At 39.9% G+C, this 24,101-nt stretch overlaps 3 protein-coding genes across 3 annotated transcripts in view; 1 reads left to right on the plus strand and 2 right to left on the minus strand.

Moving 5' to 3' along the window:
• Positions 1–722: 722 nt before the first annotated feature.
• On the minus strand, positions 723–2,060 carry atp5if1b (ATP synthase inhibitory factor subunit 1b). Its single transcript, XM_037694545.1, has 3 exons — positions 1,933–2,060; positions 1,103–1,215; positions 723–1,025 (listed from the first exon to the last, which is right to left on the minus strand). Exons 1-3 carry the CDS (start codon positions 1,999–2,001, stop codon positions 884–886), a joined length of 324 nt encoding a protein of 107 aa, XP_037550473.1. The 5' UTR covers positions 2,002–2,060; the 3' UTR covers positions 723–883.
• A 2,205-nt stretch (positions 2,061–4,265) lies between these two features.
• On the minus strand, positions 4,266–7,182 carry znf593 (zinc finger protein 593). The gene is made up of 4 exons (XM_037694531.1): positions 7,131–7,182; positions 6,719–6,937; positions 4,957–5,019; positions 4,266–4,841 (listed from the first exon to the last, which is right to left on the minus strand). The coding sequence occupies exons 2-4, from the start codon at positions 6,916–6,918 to the stop codon at positions 4,715–4,717; spliced, it is 390 nt and encodes a 129-aa protein (XP_037550459.1). The 5' UTR covers positions 6,919–6,937; positions 7,131–7,182; the 3' UTR covers positions 4,266–4,714.
• Positions 7,183–9,222: 2,040 nt separating this feature from the next.
• Positions 9,223–24,101, plus strand: part of rlf (RLF zinc finger) — a 26,468-nt gene continuing 11,589 nt past the window's right edge. Inside the window, exons 1-5 of the mRNA XM_037695192.1 lie at positions 9,223–9,420; positions 14,028–14,182; positions 15,674–15,755; positions 18,013–18,148; positions 18,249–18,451. Coding sequence (XP_037551120.1) covers positions 9,244–9,420; positions 14,028–14,182; positions 15,674–15,755; positions 18,013–18,148; positions 18,249–18,451 — 753 coding nt within the window. The 5' untranslated portion in view covers positions 9,223–9,243. The remainder of the gene's footprint in view (positions 9,421–14,027; positions 14,183–15,673; positions 15,756–18,012; positions 18,149–18,248; positions 18,452–24,101) is intronic.

Here is a 24,101-nt window from a genome sequence, read left to right on the forward strand (position 1 = left end):
GATTTTAACAAATGTCTGTAGATTCCTGAAATTGTTGCCATTTCAATAAACATTATTGCTAGGTTGTTGCTATATCTGCCAAGAAATGCACCGTTTGATGAACCTCTCTTCAATTTTAGTTTTGTGCTCTTTTCATATCGGTCAGCGTCTTGACATCAAATTAGGTAAAGTGTTTGAGGTGCTCAAATTTCTTGAATTGACCAATTATGTCCAAATGACCTTTTCTTTTTTCATAAAAAAAACATTTAGTACTTGTCCAGTTGACATGACTTAACCTTTTTTGTGATGCATCTACCTGATTGAGCTTACCCTATTTGTTATTGCCGTTTTAGAAACAGATCTAGAGTATTGGCTTTTACTTTATATTTATAATTTACAAAACAGCCATGTGTTTTTGGAAAGCAATAATTTATTATGCTGATTAATCATTACTATATAACTAATGTTACATAAAAGAGTGGGCTTACAATATAAGTATATACAGTGAAAAGAGGTGTAAAATTAAGATAAAACAATTAAATGTAGTGTTCAACACTTCAAACTAGCATGTACCATAGCATGCCATGTGCCACATAATGTAACAATATTTAGAGACTAACCTGTATAAATAAAAGGTTGAAGGAAAAAAGGCGTTTCCACCGTGTTATGTTGCTTGCAATGTACGACTATAAGGTTATAAATATTGTGCAATTTCTGTTACAGCATGCAAAGGAAAGAATCAATAAGTATTCAACAGTTTTAATAACTTCCAAGCGTTTACAGAAAATCAAAAGCCCTAACACTTTCATGGGCTGCTTGGTAACTGTGCACACAGCAACAGAAGGTTCAACTACAATCTTCCAGGGCAGCTGAGCAGAAAACAATTATTCTTGAAGCGTTTTTCTCAGTCGTCATACTTCAGCTTTCTGATCTTTCCCTTGTGACGGTCAATCTCACGCTGGAGTCGTTCAATCTCCTTTTTGTGGTGATCAATTTCATCTATGTGGTGCTGCTTCAGTGCAGCCAGCTGCTCCTGCTCCTTACGCCTTAAATGCAAAAAAGAGCAAACAAGCATCAGCGATATGCAACGTGCCATTTATTTCGAGTAAATTGTGCGACATACTTGAAATACATCTCCTCCATGGCAGCCTCCCTCTTCCCCATGGCTCCACCTGCCTCTCTGATCGAACCTCCGCCTCCACCACCTTTCCCTGCACCTTTACCCAGCTCGCCCAGCTGGGAACAAACACGTAAAAGGAGAGCAACGCAACAAATTAATTGTTATTAAAGAAATGATACAGGCGCTTTCCACACTTAAGTTATCAATTCTTGTGTGTTTACAATTATTTAGTTAAACACTGAAGGTCAATCAGTTTTGCGTCACAGCAGAGGAAAAAAAGTTGTTTTTTTTTCAATTATATACTTTAAACAAACTTCTATAACCTTCGAACTGTTAGTTTAAAAACATTGAAGGGATTTTAAACAATTCATAAGGTCAATAGAATAAATAGGTTATTGTTTTAAGTATTTTGCATTGTTATAAAAGGCACCTTGATTTTGTTTTAACACTACTTTGTATTATTTAATTCCATTTTATTGTTGTTGTCTGTACTTTATGTTTGTTTGTCTAAACGGGTCTCTCTTGGGTCCTCGTGACTCAATGAGACTAACCTGTATAAATAAAGGTTGAATGAAAAAACAAAAAACATTACATAATCTGTCACCTTCAGGTGAAAATTTTACAAAACGCTTTGTGGAATAAATATGTCCTATAATATAATATTGTAATATAATTGAATTGATCTGTAATATCATCACAATTCCACTTTGTCTGGGTTCCGACATGTTGGAAGGCTAGCAAGACCGTTAGCATACGCTACTGACTCACACACAAGGCTGACAGTCACTAAGGAAGATTTTAATGGAGTCATTAGTTGACGGCTCGTTTATTACCTGGTCGGAGGACATTCTCAGCTGAGTAATGATAAAACTCCGGACATTAGGCCTCAAAAACCTCGCCATTTTCTATTTCCGCATATGCAGTGACACCGTAGTTGTCCTTGTCCGCTAAAATAAGCGACCGGTCCAGGACCGTACCATTATCAGCTAGACGTAGGGGGGGATTACACAGACAGGAATGTCGATAAACAGAAACTAATGATAAACAACATAAAATAAAATAGTATATTGCCAAATATTTTAAGTTACGTGGTGAAATAAGTTGTATATTCTTAATGAAAAGCGAATAAACTAACGTTGATTGAAACCTCAGTAATGGTACGGTCTGGAAAAATAGCCTGCCGCCTTCTGTTTTTTTTAAACAAACTTTATTTACAAATAACATACATTCAATTCATATAATGTACTGCACATAACTAGTACTATGCGCGAGGTGAGGGAGTAACAAATATAAAGAATCAATGAGACAAAATAAAAGGTTATAAATCGAAGTCATCACATAAGGCTTTAAGTTTCATAGCTTTAGAGTTAATGCAAAGCTTTAAAGAGTCCAAAAAACTGCTGATTGGCTTTGAAAACAGTAGGTTGGACTTGTGTTTTTCATATTTGCTGGCATGTATGTGGAATATAGCCAACAGAATACGAAAGTTAATGACATATTCCATCCCAGATGTTCTAATATTAGAAACACCAAAAATAATATATGTTTAACATTCTTTTTTGTTGTTGTTGTTCAACCTTTATTTATAGTCTCAAGGACTCATTTACAACAGACCTGATTTCAACAAAGAATGATGACAATAATGTACAACAATGGACAACAAAGACAATCATAAAGGATGCATACAAATTGAGAGTAACAAGCGAAAATAAAAATGGTATTTTAAAAAAGTAACAAAAAGCAGTTAGGTTGTAAGGCAACGTAGAAACTAACAGGAACATGTCTGCAGTGGTACTTCTCAGGAACTTAACAGATGTTTGAAGCCACTTAGAGAGGTCAAGGTTGAGAGCTTCAGATCTTTTTGTAAGATATTCCAGGAAACAGGAGCGGAGTAGGAGAAGACCCTTTTGCCTAGTTCAGTCCTCATTGAGGGAACACTGCAGGTAATAATGTCCTGAGAGCGCACGCTGTAGCTGCACTCACGCAGAGACATGTAGGAGGAGATGTATGAAGGCAGCAGACCAAGAAGTGATTTAAAGATGAAAATGTACCAGCGAGCGAGTCTGCGTGAAGTTGTAGCAAGTATATCACATTTTCTATTAAAGAACATGTTAAGATCGCACCAAAATGTTTTACAAAAAGTACATTGCTCTGGTTTCTAACATACCTGCTCACATGACGTCTACAGAAACTTTTACACTTTGTATTAAATAGAAAAGGAAAATGTATTTTCAAAGAACGTTTTACAGTCGCGTTCAGTATTAAATAGTATACAATGTAATAACTTTTGAACAATAATGACTGAAAATATGTCCAAAGAGCATGTCATATACATTTGTATGCATTTTATATTCTGTATGTATTTTATATTCTTTAAGTAATTTATTCCTGTTGATCTTTGTTCTTACTGTAAAGTGTCCTTGGGTGGCATGAAAGGCGCTTTTTAAATAAAATTATTATTATAATATTTATTTTCCCCATTCTGTCGTTTGTTTTGGCTGGACATGGAGTTTTGTCCTGCATTTTCTTGTAGCCTACTTTTTAATTTTCATTGAAAAATAGATTGGTGCATACAGAGCCCCATTGTCCACTGATACTGCATGTTTTTGTACTAAAGCTAATTATGTTTTACTACATTCATCAAAGTTATACCTTGTTACACATTCAAGTAAAACAAAATAGGGGAGGAAAAAGCACCTTTAGTATTTTATTTAAAGGCAGCAAATAAAGATAACCCCATTTTTTTTTAATAAAACTCCTTTATCTGCTAAAAATCTGCCTTGTACATTTTACAACGTTGCACTTATAAGGCAACCAAATGAAAAAAAATAAAACGTTTTGTCAATAAAATGTTTCAAATTGTATTAAAAATTTAAACAATTTACTTCATATATACCCAACTTAGAACGTTATAAATCTACACATCTGAATTGACTTGACAAAAAGCACGTGTAATGATAATGCTTTCTAATTTCGTTTATAAATTCTTTATATATTAATATATCTTTGTTGAAGTTAGCGATCAAGGACTTCCTGGTAGGCAATACTGTTAATAGTATCTCAACCACTTTATTCAATTCCATTTTCAACTGCTTACCTTTTTATCAAACAGGAAAATAGACACAAAAAAAAGCTAAATAAAATCATACAGGTTTAGCATAGAATATTTAAATATGTCAAGTTTATTTTGACATTTGCATTAAAAACTTTGATGCATTCTTGTTGTGTGAACTTAGCTGTCAAATCCCACGAAGCTCGACATTCACCAAACAGAAAGGTCCATCTGAAGCTCAGACCCTCCAACTTTTACTTCTTATGTTAAACTTGTGCATGTAACTTTTAACATATAGTTTATTATTACTGCACACAATGACCCTTTTGTGTCATTACTCAAATACATACATCAGACTAAGTGGTTGGGACTTCCTGATCCAGAACAATCAGATTTAAATACCTCCATCACAGCTAGCTGAAAAACAACCATGTTTGTCACAACCAGTCTTTGCCTTCGCGTCTGGAATTGTGACAACAACAAATAACTGAAGCGCGAACCGATTTCTTTATGCTCTTGTTGTGGATGTAGTCGGTTCGTGCTTTAAAGTGGGCAGCTTTGCGTCAGTCCATGTCCTCTTCCACAGGCTGCGTCGTCACGTGAACAGCTTTCGGAGGGATGTAGGAGCCCATGCCTGCAGCTCTCTCTGCCTCTGCCTGAGTGTAGGGCTCCTCTCTGAGCTGCTTCAGCCTGGGTGGTGCAAAGACGGAGGCAACAGTTCAAATTCTCTCCGGAAACAATATAAAAGCATCCAAGTGAAAACATTCCCCCCCACAGTCGTGGTGTTGAGTGAACAGTGCCGTACCGTTTTTTGTGCATTTTAGTTTTGAAGTGCTCTTTCAAAGACCTCATGTCGACAAAGTATCTCCTAAAAGACACCGAGACAGAATTTAAAAAGTCACCTACAACACACTTTGGAGCATTATTTTTCATTTTAAGTAGCTTGTACTGTTCTGATGTAACATTTATGGGCATTAAACTCAAAGTTAAGATGGTTAAAAAAAAAAAAAAAAGGTCAAATTACAAACTAGCATTCAGTCAAGCTTAATTCTATTAAACACCTATGACACAATTCAAATACAATTTTAAACGTCCTCTGCTCAGATGCTGCGGCAGGATGCTCCACAGTTCCGCAAGGCCAGAATCTCCGAAAGTTCTTGATCTGCTCAGTGGAACAGCTACATGTGAGGAAGAGAGGATCTGAGGGGTGGTCTTGGTTCATAAAACCAAAACCATCTGTCTGACACAGGCTGGTGCTCGACCGTGGACGGCATTAAAAACACAATAACATAAATATGAAATCACAAAATTAACAGGCAGCCGTTAGAAGGACTTTAGAGTAGGACTAACGTGAATCCCACCAGCTTTCACACCAGAACTTTAGACCAAGCTCGTCTTGAAAAATGGTGAAGCTGTTTTGGTCAAATCTTGAAATAAACTCATGCAGAATCAGGAGGATGTCAAGCCAAGAGTATGTGCTGTGAGTGAATCATCTACAACCACATCAACACCTCGGGCGACGGTCCTCTCGCCGTTTCGGTTCACCCTCTACACCTCGGACTTCAGGTACGACTCACAATCCTGCATCTGCAGAAGTTCTCAGACGACGCTGCCATTGTGAGCTGCATCACTGGTGACCAGGAAGCTGAATACAGATGTGTGGTGGACAGAACCACCTGCAACTCAACAATGGAAAAAAAGAGCTACAGGTGGACTAAGAAAGAAGACCAGCCCCCCCAACCCTATCATCAACAACTACCAGGAGGTCCACCTAGACATTAAACTGGACTGGACAGCTAACACCAACACCCTCTACAAGAAAGGACAGAGTCGCCTTTTTCTTCTGAGGAGACTCAGATCCTTTAATGTCTGCAGGACCATGCTGCAGATGTTTTACCACTCGGTGGTCTCCAGCATCTTCTTCCACGCTGTGGTGTGCTGGGGCAGCAGGGTGAAGAAAGCTGATGCCAACAGACTCGATAAACTCATGAAGAGAGCTGGTTCAGTTCTGGGAGTGGACCTGCAGTCTCTGACAGAGGTGTCTGAGCAGAGGATGAGGAGGAAACTGCTCCAGATCCTGAACAACACGTCACACCCCCTGCATGACACCCTGGACTCTTACTGCAGCACCTTCAGTCGTACACTGAGACACTGAGGCGCTCCACAGAACACAGGAAGTCCTTCCTCCCTGTGGCTGTCAAACTTTTAAACTCCTCCCCCTTTTCCACACATAGGACAATAAAATTAATCCTGCACCACAATAAACACTTTAATGTTTCTATCTGCACCCGTTTTAGAATTTAATGTTGGTATTTTTATGTTGTTTTTAATTTTAACTTGTGTGATTCCTTGTGTGTGTTGCTTTGCACTGAAACTCTGGCACAACAATTTCCTGCGGGATCAATAAAGTTCTTATCTTATAACAATTTATTTTAAGTTGATCAGAAGTCAACCATCTTGAATCAGATTGATCCTAAAGCTGAAGTTGTAGATGTTTCATTACAATTCATCCAGTGGTTCATTAGATATTTTGCTAACAGACAAACACAGTTAATAATGAACCCTACGCGCAGTGTAGGCAGTAGTGTTGAGCACATCCCGTCACGTCGTAGTCCACCTCCTGATGCAGCAGTTTGGCAGCTGTCTCTGGCTTCATGTCCACGTGGATCTGGTCCAGGTCTTTCGTTCTTCTCTTCGTCTTCCATTTCTTCGCGATGTTCTTCATCTTGTCATTCTTGTGATTTCCTATTTGCTTGGACTTCCCCATGATGGCAGCTACGGCAGGCCTGGAGGAAACGCAAACAAGAACTTTACTTCGACTTCACAAATAACTGCTCGTCGTCAACGCTACTTTACAGCAGTGTCGCAAAGTCAAACCTTACTGGATATATTTTATTGTTTTTAATTAAACATTTGCTGATTGTCTTATAGCTAATTTACTCCTTATAAACGCTGCTATATATGTTTTAGTGCGCTTACCTTCTACACGTGCACCAAAAAAAAGTACTTCCGGGTCGGATGTGACGTTCACACTCTCAACGGTAGGGGGCGCCAAATATTAATAAACTAATCCAGCCGCAAAAGTGATAAAACTATTTCTGATTAAAATCTAAAAAATATATAAATACCTGACCTGGAAACATTTCTTTCTGGATCTGAGATTTATTTTTCCTCACTATACTCAATTTAGCCACCATACTTAAGCACATTTGACATTTTTCACATAATAATTGCTTTATGTACAATTCATTGCATAAATACATGTATGTTTGTTGTTTCTTTTTTTGTGTGTGTGGCAAATCCAACACCCATGAGCATTACACAGGACCAGGACAGGTAAAACCCTCAAAATAAACAAAAAATAAATAAATTACAAGTTAAGCCAATATAGGCTGTGAATATTCTGCTTCGTTTTGGTGTTTGATCACTTTATGGATGTGGCTTGAATTGGTTTTGTTTCACATTTAACGTTAGCCATCTTGCATCTTTGGAGATATTTGGTCTCTGGGATATATATGTGTAATATTTTTATGTCTCTCCTATTTTAATATTTCACTTATGGGATATTTTAAATCTGATTACGAACATTTTCTAAATTTATTTAGGGCCTCTTGATTGTTGTTGGTCATTGTACTTTTCTGTAGTTTTTGGTGTCGTGTTTTCGTTATTTAGAATAGCTTTGCAGTGTTATTCTTGGCAGGTGTTTTCATTTGTTTACTTCTGGAATTTAATATGTACATATTATACCTATTGGGTCCCACCATAACCCTCAGCAGCACTGGCTTCACTCAGGGATGTGTGTTGAGCCCCCTCCTGTTCACTCTGCTCACATATGACTGCGCACCCATCTGGGCTGTCATATTGTAAAGTTTGCATGATACAGTGGTGGTTGGATGCATCACAATCAACAATGAGTTCAGCTACAGGCAGGAAGTGGAAAACCTGGAGAGCTTGTGCAGGAAGAACAATGTGAAGAAGACGAAGGAGATGGTTGTGGATTTCAGATGGAACAAACACACCTACACCCCTGAATATAGGAGGATCTGCTGTGGAAGTGGTCTCTAGTTACAAGTACTTGGGTGTGTACCTGAATGACAACCTCAGCTGGGGCAACAACATCAGAGACTCTACTTCCTTAGGCAGCTGAGATGAGCTGTCTGGGAAGTTCAGTCCTCACCTCCTTCTACAGGTGTGCAGTGGAGAGCATCCTGTGCTCCAGCATCAATGTGTGGCATGGAGGCTGCACAGCTGCAGAAAGAAAAGCTTTGCAGTGAGTGGTGAAGGCTGCACAGAAGTTTGTCAGAGTCAGCCTCCCCACCATCACAGGCATCTACCTCCAGATGCAGGAAGAGGGCCACCTGCATCATGAAGGACCCCACTCACCCTGAAGCTGTTAAAACTCATAAATCCCTAATCAGGATATCTCTGTGAGAATAAAAATCAATGTAATGCCACTTTGATTGTTGATGTGTGCTGCTGATTATCCGTGCTGCCGATCTCATGCTGCTGATTATTTCATGCTGCTGTATTCATTCATTCGTACGCATCTCACACAGACTCGTGTTTGTGCTGCTGTTGTTCTGCGTATTGTTTGGAACTATTAGTGTTTAGCATTTTTCTTAGTTTAGCATATTTCTTAGTTTATATCTTAGATCCTTACTCGTTCTTTTACAAGTAATATTGTTGCTGTTGTTGGATGTAACTGGGACCTTGTGTACATATTTCGTTCCACCTCATGTACCACATGTGATGTGAATGACTAAAGAACCTTGAACTTTGAGTGGTGTCAGGTGACTCCTTCATTTAGTTTGTGAATCTCGATTTTTCTGGATTCAGCGTTATCACAATAATCAGAAAATGTGTCTCATTGCTATTGACAAAGCATTGCAAACACATTATTCTAGTAAATGTTAAAACGTTTACAAATTAAACATTTTTGGTGAAGAAGCTTGTTATGAACAAAGGTTGCGATTCGACTCCGTCTGTTTTTCGAGCGTTTCAGGCGAAGTTCACATGACGTGTCACAGAATTCTGACAGTCCTTGAACGCAGCACAATCCTGCACTGCATACGCGCCGAGGCGGAGAGCGAAGATGGCGGAGGGCGTCGAAGCGGAGCACGAATGGAGCGACTGGGCCTTGGATACGGCCGGAAACAGTGTGATGGCAGTGGAGACGCTGCTGGCAACACTGAGAGCTTTCGAAGACGTACTTAGACAGCAGGAAATATCCGTTGCGTCTTCCACGGAGTACTGTGACAACTTCTGCCAGGTAACGTTATCATGCAATACAGATGCTAGCTCTCTGTTAGCTCACCCGCACTATTTTTTTTCTCGCATCCTGAAAAATGAGGTGACCTGCGACGACTACTGCTGGATCAATGGCTTAGTTGGATTTGAAAGGCAGATGCACAATGTGTATTTTTAATCAAATTGACGAATGCACTTAATTTCATTAAACAACTCCCTGTCACTTGATAAATGCGTGCTTTATTGTATTTGTATTGCCTAATGACGTCAGGCGGGTTTCCTCTTATTTGGCTTCATATTTTGTGGGCAATAAATCATAATAGTATTGAAAAATATGATGATTGCACGAGAAGACATTGCTACCATTTGCACATAATGATTATGCACTTCTGCTTACAGGATGGGGCGGGGCAGATCTCTACATGTTAATCTGATTTTATACTGTTTTGCATTTGGATTTACATTAGAAACGTGCTTTGCACCGAGGTGTCAGCCTAGGGAGGGGGTGCATGTTGTTGTTTTTTCCAGTCAATAGAAATAATTTAAATAGCAAAACTACAGCTTTTACAACTCAACCAGGCAAGCATCTTTCAACGGAGCCATCAAAACTTAAACATTAAAAATAATGTAAATAAATCATTGAAATGAAAAGTGAAAATTATCACCCAAGTAGGAGTTTAAACCCATTTACAAAACTGCATTTAATTAACTAAGCTCCTTCTCACTGTGTATCAACCAGTTTGCTGGTGATCAGTTTGTCAAACTACCAGTAATTGTTGACATGCAAAAGGTGGATCATCAGCATAACAATTGATGGTGGGTGCCCTGATGGCTGAGAGATGCAGCGTTGTCAGAGGGGGGGCAGTTGAACACAGAGGCCTCTCCTCCTTTATAACAATAGATGGGTTATCTTAACAAATATGGCTTCTGGAATTTAAACCAGCATTCCTCTATCAAGGATTTTTCATTCATTCATTCAACCTTTATTTAGACAGGTTAATCCCATTGAGCCTCGAGGACTCATTTACAAGAGAGACCTGATTTCAACAAAGAATGATGACAACAACGACAACAGTTGGCATACAGATTTTTATTTTTTTTAACAAATTAAAATAAGATGGGAAAAACAGTAACAAAAAACAGCTAGCTTATAAGGCGAATGTAGAAAACTAAAAACAGGAACATGTCTGCATTGGTCCCTGCCAGGAGCCCAACAGATTCTTAAAGCCACTTAGAGAGGTCAAGGTTGAGAGCTTCTGGTCTTTTTACAAGATATTCCAGGAAACAGGAGCGGAGTAGGAGAAGGTCCTTTTGCCGAGTTCAGTCCTCACTGAGGGAACACTGCAGGTAATAATGTCCTGAGAGCGCACGCTGTAGCTGCACTCACGCAGAGACATGTAGGAGATGTATGAAGGCAACAGACCAAGAAGTGATTTAAATATGAAAATGTACCAGTGGGAGAGTCTGCGTGAAGTTAATGATGTTCAGTTAACCAGTGAATACAGGGTGCAGTGGTGGGTACCACCTTGTGTGCACAGATGTGCACATCTTCATCCCTGAAAGAGTGACCGCTGGCCTGCGGATGAGTAGTGCAGTCTTGGCCTGATGATGTTCCTCTTCTGTGCTGGGCCATGCTTTTGGCCAGAGGCTGTTTGTTTCCCTGATGTATGATCAAATGCACATCCTTGATAGAGACGAACTTTGGTTTGAGAGGAGCTAAAAAAAATCTAATAAAATTTTCTTTAATCAAAATTGGAGCTAAAGAGATAAACGTGCTAAAAGAAGTGGAGCTCCCCATTTGGGCATTACCTAATGGGCAACAAAAAAAGATATTTTGTGAACTTATTATTAATGCTGTGGAGGTGGGCTCTTTCATTGGAACATGATTTCCCGAGACATTCATGTGAGCTACTTTAAAGCCAAATTGTGGCTGCTGTTAAAGAGATCTCCCTTTTTTTATCCCCCAGTCAGCAGTTTTTCATCTATTCCCTTTAGGGGTCTCTACAGCAAGTCGTCCTTCTCCAGTTCTGTCCTCACTCCAACAACATCTCTGTCCCCTCTAATGCCACTTTTGCACCACTCCTCAGCCTCAGTCCTGCTCAGATCAGCCTGATTTGCGCCGCACTTTAGGACGGGTTCTGGAGGCGTGTCCAGAATCCAAAATCCTGCTAATGAACTTTTAACAAGGATACAAGGATTTTTATTGTCATTCACATCACATGTGGTACACGAGGTGGAATGAAACTATGTACACAGGGTCCCAGTTACATCCAACAAAAGTACAAATTGTAAAGAAAAACATTAGTAAGATCCGAGTCATGAACTAAGAATGTACTAGTTCATGGCTCGGATCGTACTAATGTTTTTCTTTACAATTTTACTTTACTTTAATAAACTTTTAGTTCACCGAGTGAGAGTTCTGCGATGAGCTAAACTCAGAGCAGTCTGCTCCTCAGATAAATAATGTTAAATTATTATTTTATATGTGAATGTTTCTGTTCAGTCCCTGAGACGACTTCTGTTGTGACTTGGTGCTTTAGAAATAAACTGAACTGAATTAAATCTCTAATGAACCAGATTCTACAAAAACATTTATATTAAAAATTCTCTGTTTTTCTTCATCATTTGATGTATTTGCACTCATTGTCTACTTTTATTGTTCAATTTAAATATGTGGTTTAGTTTCTTGTTTGCGGATTTTATTTTAGCTTTGATTAAAAGTGTAATTCTTGTTTTGTGATTTGTACGTCTGTGGGTTAGAATAAAGTTGAACTAAAGTCTCTTCTTTAAACATGTTTGAGGGAAATATTCCTGAGATCCAATAATTTAGTTTTTTTATGATTTTTCAGCTGAGTTCACTTTAATTAACAGATTATTTAATAAAGTCAAAGTGACAACAGGATTTCATGATAAAGCCGGCACCGTTTATTTATTTTTATTCTTCACTGATAAAAAAGCATTTTTTATACATAAAATGTTTTTTTTTTTTAAGTTTCCGTGTTCCGAGAAGTTGCAAATGGCGGATCGGTGAAAAGCTTCTGAGATCCAGTGACTCCTCCCCCTGACCAATCGGTGTCCTGCATTCACGTTTCGGTCCGGACTCGGCTTGTTCGGTCCCACCAGAGAAGCAGGGACAAAAACCTCTCCAAATTCTCTTCCACCTGTTCCTTGTTCTCATCACGGATCACAACAGCTATGTTTACATGCGCAAAATTCTTTGACCGGATTGAAATGTTTTCAGATTAAATAATTCGAATGTATCGTCTACATGGGCACAATCTGTTCACGACGAGCGTTTACATGCAGCGGGCTTTGTTCTGAACAGAAGTACTGACATGCGCAGAGTAGTAAACTCCTTAAAAAACACAGAAGAAGAAGTTCTACTTCCGAGGTGAACGTAAACAAACCTGAGCACCGAAAATGGACCCGCAACAGTTTTTAATGATGGTGGAGACGTTGCTGCACTCCCTGACTGAGCTGCAGGTGATGCAGATCATTTTGAGCTCTTTCTAAGTTTCTAGTAGAAATGTTGTCGCTCACCGACCAGTTTTGCTTCCCCGACATGCTAATATTATTAGCATTAGCCAGGCGGACATGACAGTCGCACATGCGCAGTCAGGTCAGTTTGTCACCATCAGATAAAAACGAACAGATCAAGTGTTTACATGCGCATCGTTCGGGTTACGAATCGGCGTAAACCACCCGTTTCGTTCTGATCACAAATTATTTCGGATCACGCTGAATAAACAAAAAATAACCAGAACAGGATGCATTTTTATTCCGAACAGCTGTTTGATCCGGTTACTTATGTCCATGTAGACATAGCTGCTGTCATCTTCAAACATCATAGTCCACGTCCACCACCGTCCATCCACGGGGATTCCTGCCTGACCTTACCTGCCCATCAAACGAGCAAGAAATGTGTGAATTGACCCTTCAGTCAGAATAAATGGGGAAAGTATTTTCATGCGCACGAGTGTGCAACCAGAAAGGCTTGCAGCGTTCGTGGTTTTTCTGTGGATACAAACCAGTCGGAAGTAGTCCAGTAGTAATTAGTGCACTGATGCGGGTCTCTGGGGGTCAAGACTTTATTCTTAGCTCCCTTAGAGAGGGCACTATATATTTAGGCAGAGGGGAATGAATTCAGTACCTTTGTGGACACGAGCACCAATCAACAAGGTGTCTGCTAAATGAGACTCCTGGGACATTCCCTGTGCTGCAGTGTGTCGGTGATGATTTAATGTGCAGCCTGCACCTACAGAGGTGAAGAACACGTGTTGCTGCTTTTGATTTAGAGGTCCGCTAAACAGTTCGATTAATAAGGGAGTCACATTTTTTTATTGTGCGTTTTAAATATTGTTTTGAAATGTTATTGAATTAGCATTTTGAATTAGGCTCACATGTCTGAAGGTCAGGTTTGTCATACTGTCGAGTCCCCTTAGACCCAATCAGGAGCACTAGACACCCCAGAGTCCTCACTTCAGACCTTCTGGGATCAGCCAGGTGTCGGCTGCTGTGTCCCTGAAGAGGAAAACTTTTGTTCATCCAGACACACGACCTTCTTGTCTTCTCTTTTGATTACATTTACAACGTTTTATGAATGTTTCTTTCTTTTTTTTGTCTGTGTAGGCACTGATGCACTATGCTGGGAGCAGGAACTCCATGGAGCATGGTCTGCCTCTTTTAGAGGTGTACTGCCTGTCCATAAACTGCTTTGCAGCAGCCAGATCCCACCTGACCGCAGACTCCGACAGAGTCACCCTTGTTTTAAAGAGACTTGCTTTGTGAGTATTGAATAAAATACTACATTATATAGATGATACACGATTGTCACTGCAGGTCCGTTTTTCGTTCTTTTCACCTGTCAGCCGTGTGTGCATGTTTACTGCATTTTAAAGCTTTTAGATCAGCTTTTTTAAACACTTTTAGTCTTTAAAACATTGTCTTCAACCGTAAATAATTCATACTTCTATCCTGATTTAGACGTTTCCCCATTTTTTGTTAGTGAAATGTCTTTAAAGGTTAATTTTTGCAGTACAAGTTACTCCAGTTACTCCCAGCTGCTATCCTGACAAGTGCATTGAGAAAAGTCACCAAATTCAGTTCTTCTTATCTACTTGCTTGAGTCGTGCTTTTATCATTTTTTTACTCAATATAAATGTTTTCTCTGCTGTTGACAGGTGCTGTCTTTATAGTTTTATTTCTAAACTGTTTGTTTTTTTAAATTTGCTTTATGTTTCGTGCAACCATAACTATGAAATCAATACAAAGTGCTGTATGGTGTAAAGATGTGCAGCAAGAAAAACCACAGCTACTAGTTATTTTTAAATGTTAAATCACATTGATTCTTCCTGAAAGTACGGTAAGCTTTTCCTTCAACTTTTCAAACAATTATACAATATATCAGCTAAATTATGCCAAGGACATGAGCTGTTTTAAGCTCAAAGGTTGTTTCTTTGGTTAAGGCTGGCCAAGAACATGCACATTAAGTGTGTTTATGACTGAGTAGATTCAAGCTTCAGTTCCCCACATGAGTGTGGGAGTGCTTTAAGACAAAGTTACACACAAACATCTTGAATTTCTCTAAAAACAGATAACATTCCTACATCCTGATGAGATGACCTCACATGCTAGAAATGCAGATTTAAGCTTCTGCTTTTGTTCTCGACTTGAATAAAAACAAGCATTGGCCACGCTGCCGTTCTGCTCATTAATTCTAACAAAGTTTAGTCTAAACATGTGTCGTGTAACATTAACTCGTTTCTACAAATCGTTGGCTCAACTTGGCAGTATTTGTTTAACTCTTTTGTTTGAACAAGGCATTTGTTGCTATTGAAGCTGTAAGAAACGCTCTCTAAACACTTTGTCCAATTCTGGCGACCATTTGTCGTCATAAAGTTAAAACCAGTGTTCTGCATTTCAACAACTGATCATCCTAAAAATTACAAACTGGAACTTTTAACAAAAACCACACACAAAGCACAATTTAAAGTCCACCACACTACCTGGTAATTGGTAGGATTGTTTTCAGAAAATCAAGTAACGATAGACTTTTTGAATGGGACTGGTTGGTATTTGGGATCAGATGTGATTTTATTTCTTTTCTGAAATTAAAAAGAGTCACAGACATTAAAAGGTTTGCGCTACAACCTGTGACATTAAAATGTATTTTTTTTACTAAAGTTAACATAAAAAGATGATGGGTTGAGGTTGTGACACTTTGTTTTTGTGGGATTTGATGAGTTAAAGTGTTGTCTGGTGTTTTCTTTCTGCAGGAGCTGTTTTGAGTTGTTGCTGTCGGTGCCTGAGAACGAAATCCCTTTTGAAGCCTGGCTTCAGTTCCACCAGTCAGTTCAGGTAGGAGCAATGGTTTCTGATGGATTACACATGCAAATCATGTGGCTTGTATTTCTTTTTAATTTCTCCATTGAAGTTACGACCGGGTGCCTTTATGTTATTGTTGTGCCTGTGTAGATGTTCACAGCGTGCTGAGATAATATTTAAAGGTTCGAACACATTCATGAACACTGAACAGTGTTGCATACTTTATTTAGTGATCCTGAGCCGTTACTGTGCAGGAGAAATGAATCAAGCTCTAAAACAAACTGTATCCTGCCTACACTGTTGTTGGAGAAAAATATTCTCGCTTTATCTCACGTACTCGAAAGGAGCTACACTCGACAGCAGAAGATTTTTAATCGGTTTTTACTTACAAGGTCGGATTTTCAGGACAGATTAAACTGATATACAGGAAGTACACACGAAGACCAGTCCTGAGAATCTGCCACGGGCAGTGTGTGAAGCTTGTTTTTAAATGTTTATCAATTCAGCCGAGCGCACAGCCTCGGAGGCGACCTGGAAGCGACAGCTGCAGCCTCACCTAGCTCCTCACCCAGCTCCTCACCCAGCTCCTCACCCAGCTCTCTACTAACCCCAACATATGGTTCATGGGCAGAGTTAACATTCTCAGCCATAGTAGTTGAAACATCCATAAACTTTGACCAAAAATATCCCTAAAAACTTTTATTTATTATTGTTTATTTGCCATAAAACCCACTTTGAGCTCCTGCAGCAGCCTAAAGTCAGAATCTGGATCAAGTTGATCAAAAACTGAGTCTTTCAGATGAAAGACGATACGTTTCAACCAAGAAGAATCCATCCAGATGACCTGACTTACCTTTTTTGGGACTTGTTTACCTGGATGATTGAGCATGTATCAGGATATATATTTTTCACATTATTTTATTGTTACTTTAGCACCAGTTCTCCTTGGACCAGTGCTTTGTTGCTGGAACAGACTGGGCTCTGAGGTAGGCGATGTTTCCTAACCAGCAGTAAAACTGTTTTGGTAGAAAGGGAATAAAGGAATCCCTCGTGACGCGAAGACAAAGCCAGCCAGACTTCTGTTCACAAGCAGACGCATAAACAACTGGCGAAGTACTCGGAGCAGCTTTTGTAGTATCCCTGTTCCCAGGTGTCGCCCACACCGACTCGACACAATAAAGAAGTAATTTGTGGTTGTGACTGCTGATAATGTTGTTGTGTGTGTTTGAGAATCGGATCGTTTATGTCGTGTGTGTGTGTGTGTTGAAGACCTTGTGTTAAAAGTGTGGTAACATTTTCAAACCAGTGTAGACAGCAGTGTTGGGTTTTTCTCATTTCGAATGAAAGACAAAACGTTTCTACTTTTTTTTTTTTTTTTTTTTGAATGTTCAGAGGACCAGACTTCACTTTTTTAGATTTTTCTACCTGGATTATTGAGCATGCATCAGGATGTTTTTCTCATTTGTTGGTTCCAAATTGTGTAAACGGTGAATGCACTGTACTTGTATCGCACCTTTCTATCTAATGAAGATACTCAAAGTGCTTTACAGTACAATCTGTGCCCTCGTTTACCACCACACACATCCACACTGCACTCTACTACATCTCAACAAAGCTAGTCTGAATCTATAGAGACTAATCAGTGCTTTGGATCACATTCGTACACTGATGGGACACACATGGGAGACAATGAGGGGTTCGGTGTCTTACCCAGGGACATTTCAACATGTGACTGCTGGTGGAATCAAACCCCCAACTCTCATAATGAATAACAGCTGCTCGAACCATTCAGCCTCCTGTGTAACTCTGCATGAACCTGTCCCATCTAACAGTGGGTGCACACCAGCCAGAGGGGTTTTGGACTGTGCTACACACTGAACAGTTTGTAGCACACTAAATGTATCCAAGCTTTGCCAAATAATTACTGAAGTGATTCTGGAAACGTTTTGTACAGGGTCGAAATTACCCAGTACTGTCTTAACTTGCAGTGACACAAGTATGCTGTGCAGTTATTTTTTATTTTACTTAGGTTTTATTCTGAAATTAGATTATCTGATGTTATTTCAGCAGGAAGTACTTTCACAAGAGCACAGCTTGTTCATTTTTTTCTTGTCAGATTTCAAGTTTGCTTGAAGCAGATGAATTATTAAACTGTAAAATGAGCTAATGGCATTTTGTGGCATCCATTAGTTTTATTAGAAAAGGACGACGGCATCTTTGACTGCCAATAGGAAGTATAGTTTCTCTCGTTCAAAAATCCATTCATTGCTCCTCAATGTGTTTACTTCAGATTACACATGATACGTTGTTACAATATGGAAGCACCGACCTCCAAGCTCTACTTCAAATCACAGGAGAGGGTGGGGCATGGATCAACCCAGTCCTTACTGCACTCCTCACTGGCCAGTCTACCAACCCAGAGGAAGGTTAGGATTTAGTTCTGTCCATTGGCATTGGGTGCAGATTTACTGATACCAGGGTCTGTGTTTTCTGTGCCACTCAGGTTTTGTTTGACTCTGTTTACAGTTGATGCTTACATAAGCTTGGAGGGTGAGGGCTTCATGGAGATGCGGGTGAAACATCTGGAGAAAATGGGCGAAGTTGCCAAAGCTGTGGTTTTGGCCAAAGCTTGCACCGAATGCAGCTTCATTCCCAACCAAGCAACGTTTCGTCAGACGTACGTGTCACTGCTTTGTCACCTGCTCCCGAATGAAGAAGCCATAATGGAGGTATGGACTTCTATGTTTGAAAGTTGCCTAAGAAATAAGTTTTTTTTTAAATAATAAAATTAGTCAATTTTGTCTTTATCAGTTTCCAGAAATTGTGCTCCTATTTCTCATTCAAAAATAAAACTCTTCACATTTTGTATAAACACTCTGCTTGTTCAAGTTGAGTACAGTAGTCCCTCGCTACTTCGCGGTTCGTTTTTTTGCAGACTCGCTGCATCGCGTTTGTTCAAAATAAGATTGGACATGACGCACGACTGGCTGACTGATGGATGAGCCGCAGGATCGGCATGGAGTTTTTATTTAAAGTAAATTATTTTAAATTATTTAGCACCTGCTGCACCTGTGTGCAGCCCACACTGCAGGAGACACTTCCTCCTGCAGCTTCTTCTCCTCCTTCCTCCTCTGTCGATCTCCGTTCTGCAGCGGAGAAGTGGGCGTGGCCCAGAGCGCAGCCGTAGCAGAGAGCTGAAATCATGACATTCTGTGCTCTTTTAGAGCATTTAGAGTTTAGAAGCATGGTTTAGAATATTGCAAGAGTGTGGGAAGGGATTAAAACACATTTATATAAATATATACTAAAACTACTACTTACTACTTGTACTACTATTCCTACTTCTGTGTTTTTCACATCGCGGGGCTTCAGGGTACCTTGCGATAAACGAGGGACTACTGTAATCTGTAGTTTCATATTTTTATAGTCCATATCTAATGTTTTTTCCTCTTACTTCAATAGGAATATAATATTTTACTACCTAAAACATAAGTGGCTCATTAAGGTCTGATCCACCTAAAATGCCTGTTTTTAAGATCAAATGTTTGCATGGATTGTGTTGGACTTCTGACATAAAAACATTTTGCCTTTTGGATATTACAGACATATATTTTTTTATACTCTGCTCATGAAGCAGTTGTAGCAGCTGTGTGTGATTAATGTGAAACTGATGCTGTGGAAACATGCCCTGTGTCATTCTATACAACTTGTTGTGTCTTTGTTTTGTGTCATTTTGTGCTTCATCAAAGAAAAGATCTTTCACTTGTAGGGGTGCACCGATTGCATTTTTCTGGCCGATCTCGAGCTCTAAAAAGTCTGACGCGCCGATTCCGATTTTGGCCGATACCGATTTTGTTTATAAGCGACACTGTCAAGTGTTATAATGTCACAATCTTATTAATCTTATTTTATTGTAAAACATACGCTTGAACAATGTCCTAAAAACAATACAAACTTGTTTTAACTGGCCAGGAGGCAGTGTTCTGAAATATAAATGAAGTTCAGACAATTGTTGTTAAAACTACAAAATTACTGGTAACTTAAAAAATCAGTTCCTTTTAAGTCTTCCACTTTTTACATTTTAAAAACCAAAACTTGAACAGATGGTGCAGCATGTGTAATATTTTCAAAAGTCAGTGGGTAATAAGAAATGATATTGGCACAGGTAAGTTTGTTCTCGGACTTATTGCAGTCACGTGTTCATTAGTGGCAGGTTTTTCTTGATGAACAAAAGAATTTCTGCTTTTTCACCAGACAGACGACTTCTTTTCTCATCCACTACATGTCCAGCCAAGATAAACAGGTGCTCACTTTCAACGCTTGTGCATGGGGCAGAGAGATAGGTTCAGGCAAGTAGAGCAAGATGAGGGAAATGGTTTTCATTGAGCCTCCGGTAGACCAATGGATCCTGGCTCCTTTCGACAGGAACCTCAGGTAGGTAGTTCTGTACCTGCAGGGCTGGCCAGCTGTTGCTCCTTATCAGTGTTCTCATTCAAGATTTCATCGTATACTGCGAACAGTAGACTACACCTTTTGGCTGCAGGTGCATCTATGTCAGGAGGTCCCACTTCAGAGGATGTTCCTGCAACAGGTTTCTCATCCACAGGTGTGCATCTGGTCTCTTCCCCTCATGTTTGGCAAGTTTGGCCAAAAGGAGCAGTTTCACTTCATCCTTCACCTCTACTGAGAAGTAGTGATTCTTGTACCTTGTTTTGTATACATTAACAATTTTTATGACTAGCATGCAAATAAAGATACGCATTTCAATCAAGGAATTTTAGTATTTATTTAATTTAAATGTTTGTTGAAATATAGTAGTAGGCTAAAAGTAATTATGGCTTGAAAATAGAATATTTATAGTTACTTGCCTTGGATCACAAATAGTCAGTTTCTTTATTTATTGTTCGCACCACATGTGGTACATGTGGTGGAACGAAATTGTGTACACAGGGTCCCAGTTACAGTCAACAAAAGCATAAATTATAAATATAAACAGTAATAAAATCTAAGATATGACCTAAGAAATACGCTAAGCACTAGTAGTACAAAAACAATACGCTGAACGACAGCAGCACAAACATGAGTCTGTGTGAGCAGATGAGCACGATTGAACACAGCTGCATGAAATAAATCAGCAGCATAAGATCAGCAACATGGATAATCAGCAGCACATATCAACAATCAAGTGGCATTACAGTAATTTGATTTTATATTTCACAGTGATTATCCTGGTTAAGGATTCATGAGTCTAACAGCCTCATGGTAGAAGCTGTTCCTCAGTCTAGTCATCACTTCACCACTTGCTCTAGCAGAGATCGGATGCTTCCCTCCCTCTCCGCTTTGCTTTGCTGCTCTGCTCTGTCTGTCTGTGAAACTGCTGTGAGACCCTCTTGCATTTCTTCCGAACCATAATTATGGGCTGTTTTGACCAGTTGGTCCCTCAACTCAATTTATAACATTTTTTCGAAGAGAAGACTGGCTTTAGACGAGCCGATTTTCCCTGTTGGCACGCACGCAGCTGGATATCTCTTCAACTTGAAGACTTGATGTGTCTTTCTCTGTAAGTAAGTAAGTAAGTAAACTTTATTTATATAGCACTTATCATAGATACAATCACAAAGTGCTGTACAACAATAAAGAAATAAAGGCTTAAAATAAAACAAAAATAATAACTCATTAATAAAAACAGTAAAAACTGCTGGTAAAAACAGTAAAACATTTAACTAAAAGCTTGTCGAAATAAAAATGTTTTAAGCTGCGTTTTAAGACCCTGTACACACGTAGCCGGATATCAGGAAAACCGAATAGTTTATCATGCGGTGTGGCCTTTCATCCACACGTGAACTCCGGTTGATGTAACTATAAACGAATAATAACAAAAACTCCGACCAAAGTGGAGATTTGAGAAATCTCCTCTTTCGGGTTTGCGTGTGGACTTTCGGAACCGGAGATATGCGCATTATGTCTGCGACAGATGGTGCAGTGCGGCGCTGACGTCACATGTGCGACAATTGTTTTTGTTTGCCCATTCATTCGGAGGGAAGTTGTGGTTGCTTTGAAGGGTTGTGATTGGCTGATATACGTTTCACCTTTGCACTACACTGCCTCCTATGGGTTGGGCATATTCTTTACAACGCTCTGTGGTGAACATCACCGGGTTCATGTAGACGATCATTTTCTCTATCCGAACATGTATGTACGGCGATATTTTTTTGCGCAGATATTCGTTTTTTCAAACACCAGGCTACGTGTGTACAGGGTCTTAGGAACCTTAAGAAGGTTCAGCGCTGAAGACCGAACGGTGCGGGCTGGAGAATAAAGAATCAACATTTCAGTGATGTACTGGGGGGCCTGTCCATTTAAAGCTCTAAAAGTCAAAACTAAGATTTTAAAATTAATTCTAAATTCAACAGGCATCCAATGAAGAGAAGATAAAACTGGTGTCATGTGAGCCCTTCGATTAGTTCCTGTTAAAAGCCTCGCAGCAGAGTTCTGGACCAATTGGAGACGAGCGACGGCAGTTTTGCTAAAACAAGTAAAAAGGGAATTACAATAATCTAAACGAGAATAAAAGCATGAATAATCATCTCCATGTCAGATCTGGATAACATTGCCCTCAGTTTAGAAATGTTTCTCAGATGATAAAAGCAGTTTTTTACCAGAAGCTTTGAATGTTTGTCCAAAGACATGGACTGGTCGAACAGAACACCGAGGTTTCTGAGGTTCGGCTGAGAAGAGGAGCCCAGAGAACCGAGGTGTTGTTTGATCCAAGGAACTTTCTGTTCAGGGGCAATGATCAGGGTTTCCGTCTTGTTAGAATTTAACTGAAGGCGGTTGTTAGCTAGCCACGCCTTAATATGGGAAACACAGTTTACTAATTCAGCTAACTTGTGTAATTCTGAGTCATAAAAGGAACAGTACAGTTGAATATCATCAACATAGAGATGGTAAGACACATTTCTGAAGCTACTGATAATCTTTCCCAGGGGGGTGATGTATAGAAGGAACAGAATAGGACCCTCTCTGCTGCCATCTGTGGATTTTAAGGACGCATATTTATATGGATTTTCGATAACTGGTTCTTGCTATTTTGGATTCAGCTGGTGCTGGTTTTATCTACAATCAAGGAAGTCGTCGGCAGCAAATTTGGACCCGATCACGCTGCTTGCCTTTATGATGGCTTGGTTCGTGTCTCGTGTACCCAGACTCAAATGCTTTGGGCTGAATGGATCAGATTTTGGGGATTTTACACAGTCACGGTCCATCTGTGTGGCCATGTTATTTTGGACATTTCGGAACCGAGTTGACCAACACAGACTCAAGGTAGATGTCATTAAGTCCTGCCTGTCCCCAAAAGATCTGTGTGTTTATCTAAGTTGGCTCCCCTTGGCTGGCCTTGAAGGCCACCTTATCTGAATTCGCCTGGAGAAAATGTGATCTGACGCTCACCGCCCCCTCCCTGAGGAATTTCCAACTGATAACCAGATGAACCAGCTGAATAAACTTTGGGTCATCATTTCAGGACTCTTGGATTCTCATAGATGTCATCCATAAACATTCTCGAGGTATGTTGAGCCTCAACATACCTCGAGAATGTTTATGGATCTCACCGGAGGACAATGAATGATTACAGTCACCTCGAGAGCATCTATATGCGTTGTTGACTGCTCTCGTCTCCGATTGCAGAATGTCTATGTAAATATGTGCTTGTTTGTGCGAGGTGTTTTTTTAATATTAGAGGGTTTTTTTCTCAAGCAAGAAAAAAAAAAGTCTGATAGGAATTTTTTTCACCTCCAACTCCTTCATGTGTCCAGTTAACCACTGTTTTTTGTCTGTCCAAACAGGTCTCACTTGTAAATGAGTCTTTGAGGCTCAATGTGATTTATCTGTTTAAATAAAGGTTGAATGAATAGCGGTTCTACACTTAATGCTCCTCAACCTTCTGCCCGAGGGGAGCGAGGTAAAAATTGTGTGTGCTGGGTGAGTGTTGTCCTTCATGATGCAGGTGGCTCTCTTTCGTCTGGAGGTGTAGATGTCTGTGATGGTGGGGAGGCTGACTCCAACAGACTTCTGTGCAGCCTTCACCACTCTCTGCAAAGCTTTTCTTTATGCAGCTGTGCAGCCTCCATGCCACACGTTGATGCTGGAGCACAGGATGCTCTCCACTGCACACCTGTAGAAGGAGGTGAGGACTGAGCTTCCCAGACCAGCTCGTCTCGGCCACCTGAGGAAGTAGAGTCTCTGATGAGCTTTCTTGATCAGGCTGGACGTGTTGTTGCTCCAGCTGAGGTCATTCATGTGTACACCCAAGTACTTGTAGCTGGAGACCACTTCCACTGCAGATCCTCCAATATTCGGGGGGGGGGGGGGGGGGGGGGG

The sequence above is a fragment of the Nematolebias whitei genome, chromosome 21 (assembly GCF_014905685.2).
Source record: "Nematolebias whitei isolate Nwh7 chromosome 21, NemWhi1, whole genome shotgun sequence".
NCBI classification, from domain to species: Eukaryota; Metazoa; Chordata; class Actinopteri; order Cyprinodontiformes; family Rivulidae; genus Nematolebias; species Nematolebias whitei.

Coding starts and splice junctions, on each gene's coding strand:
- atp5if1b (XM_037694545.1), bottom strand. CDS start 2,001: ATGGCGAGGTTTTTGAGGCCTAATGTCCGGAGTTTTATCATTACTCAG. Junction 1,216..1,932: donor TGAGAATGTCCTCCGACCAG/GTAATAAACGAG, acceptor GTTTGTTCCCAG/CTGGGCGAGCTGGGTAAAGG. Junction 1,026..1,102: donor ATGGAGGAGATGTATTTCAA/GTATGTCGCACA, acceptor TTTGCATTTAAG/GCGTAAGGAGCAGGAGCAGC.
- znf593 (XM_037694531.1), bottom strand. CDS start 6,918: ATGGGGAAGTCCAAGCAAATAGGAAATCACAAGAATGACAAGATGAAG. Junction 5,020..6,718: donor CACTACTGCCTACACTGCGC/GTAGGGTTCATT, acceptor GGTGTCTTTTAG/GAGATACTTTGTCGACATGA. Junction 4,842..4,956: donor ACTAAAATGCACAAAAAACG/GTACGGCACTGT, acceptor TGCACCACCCAG/GCTGAAGCAGCTCAGAGAGG.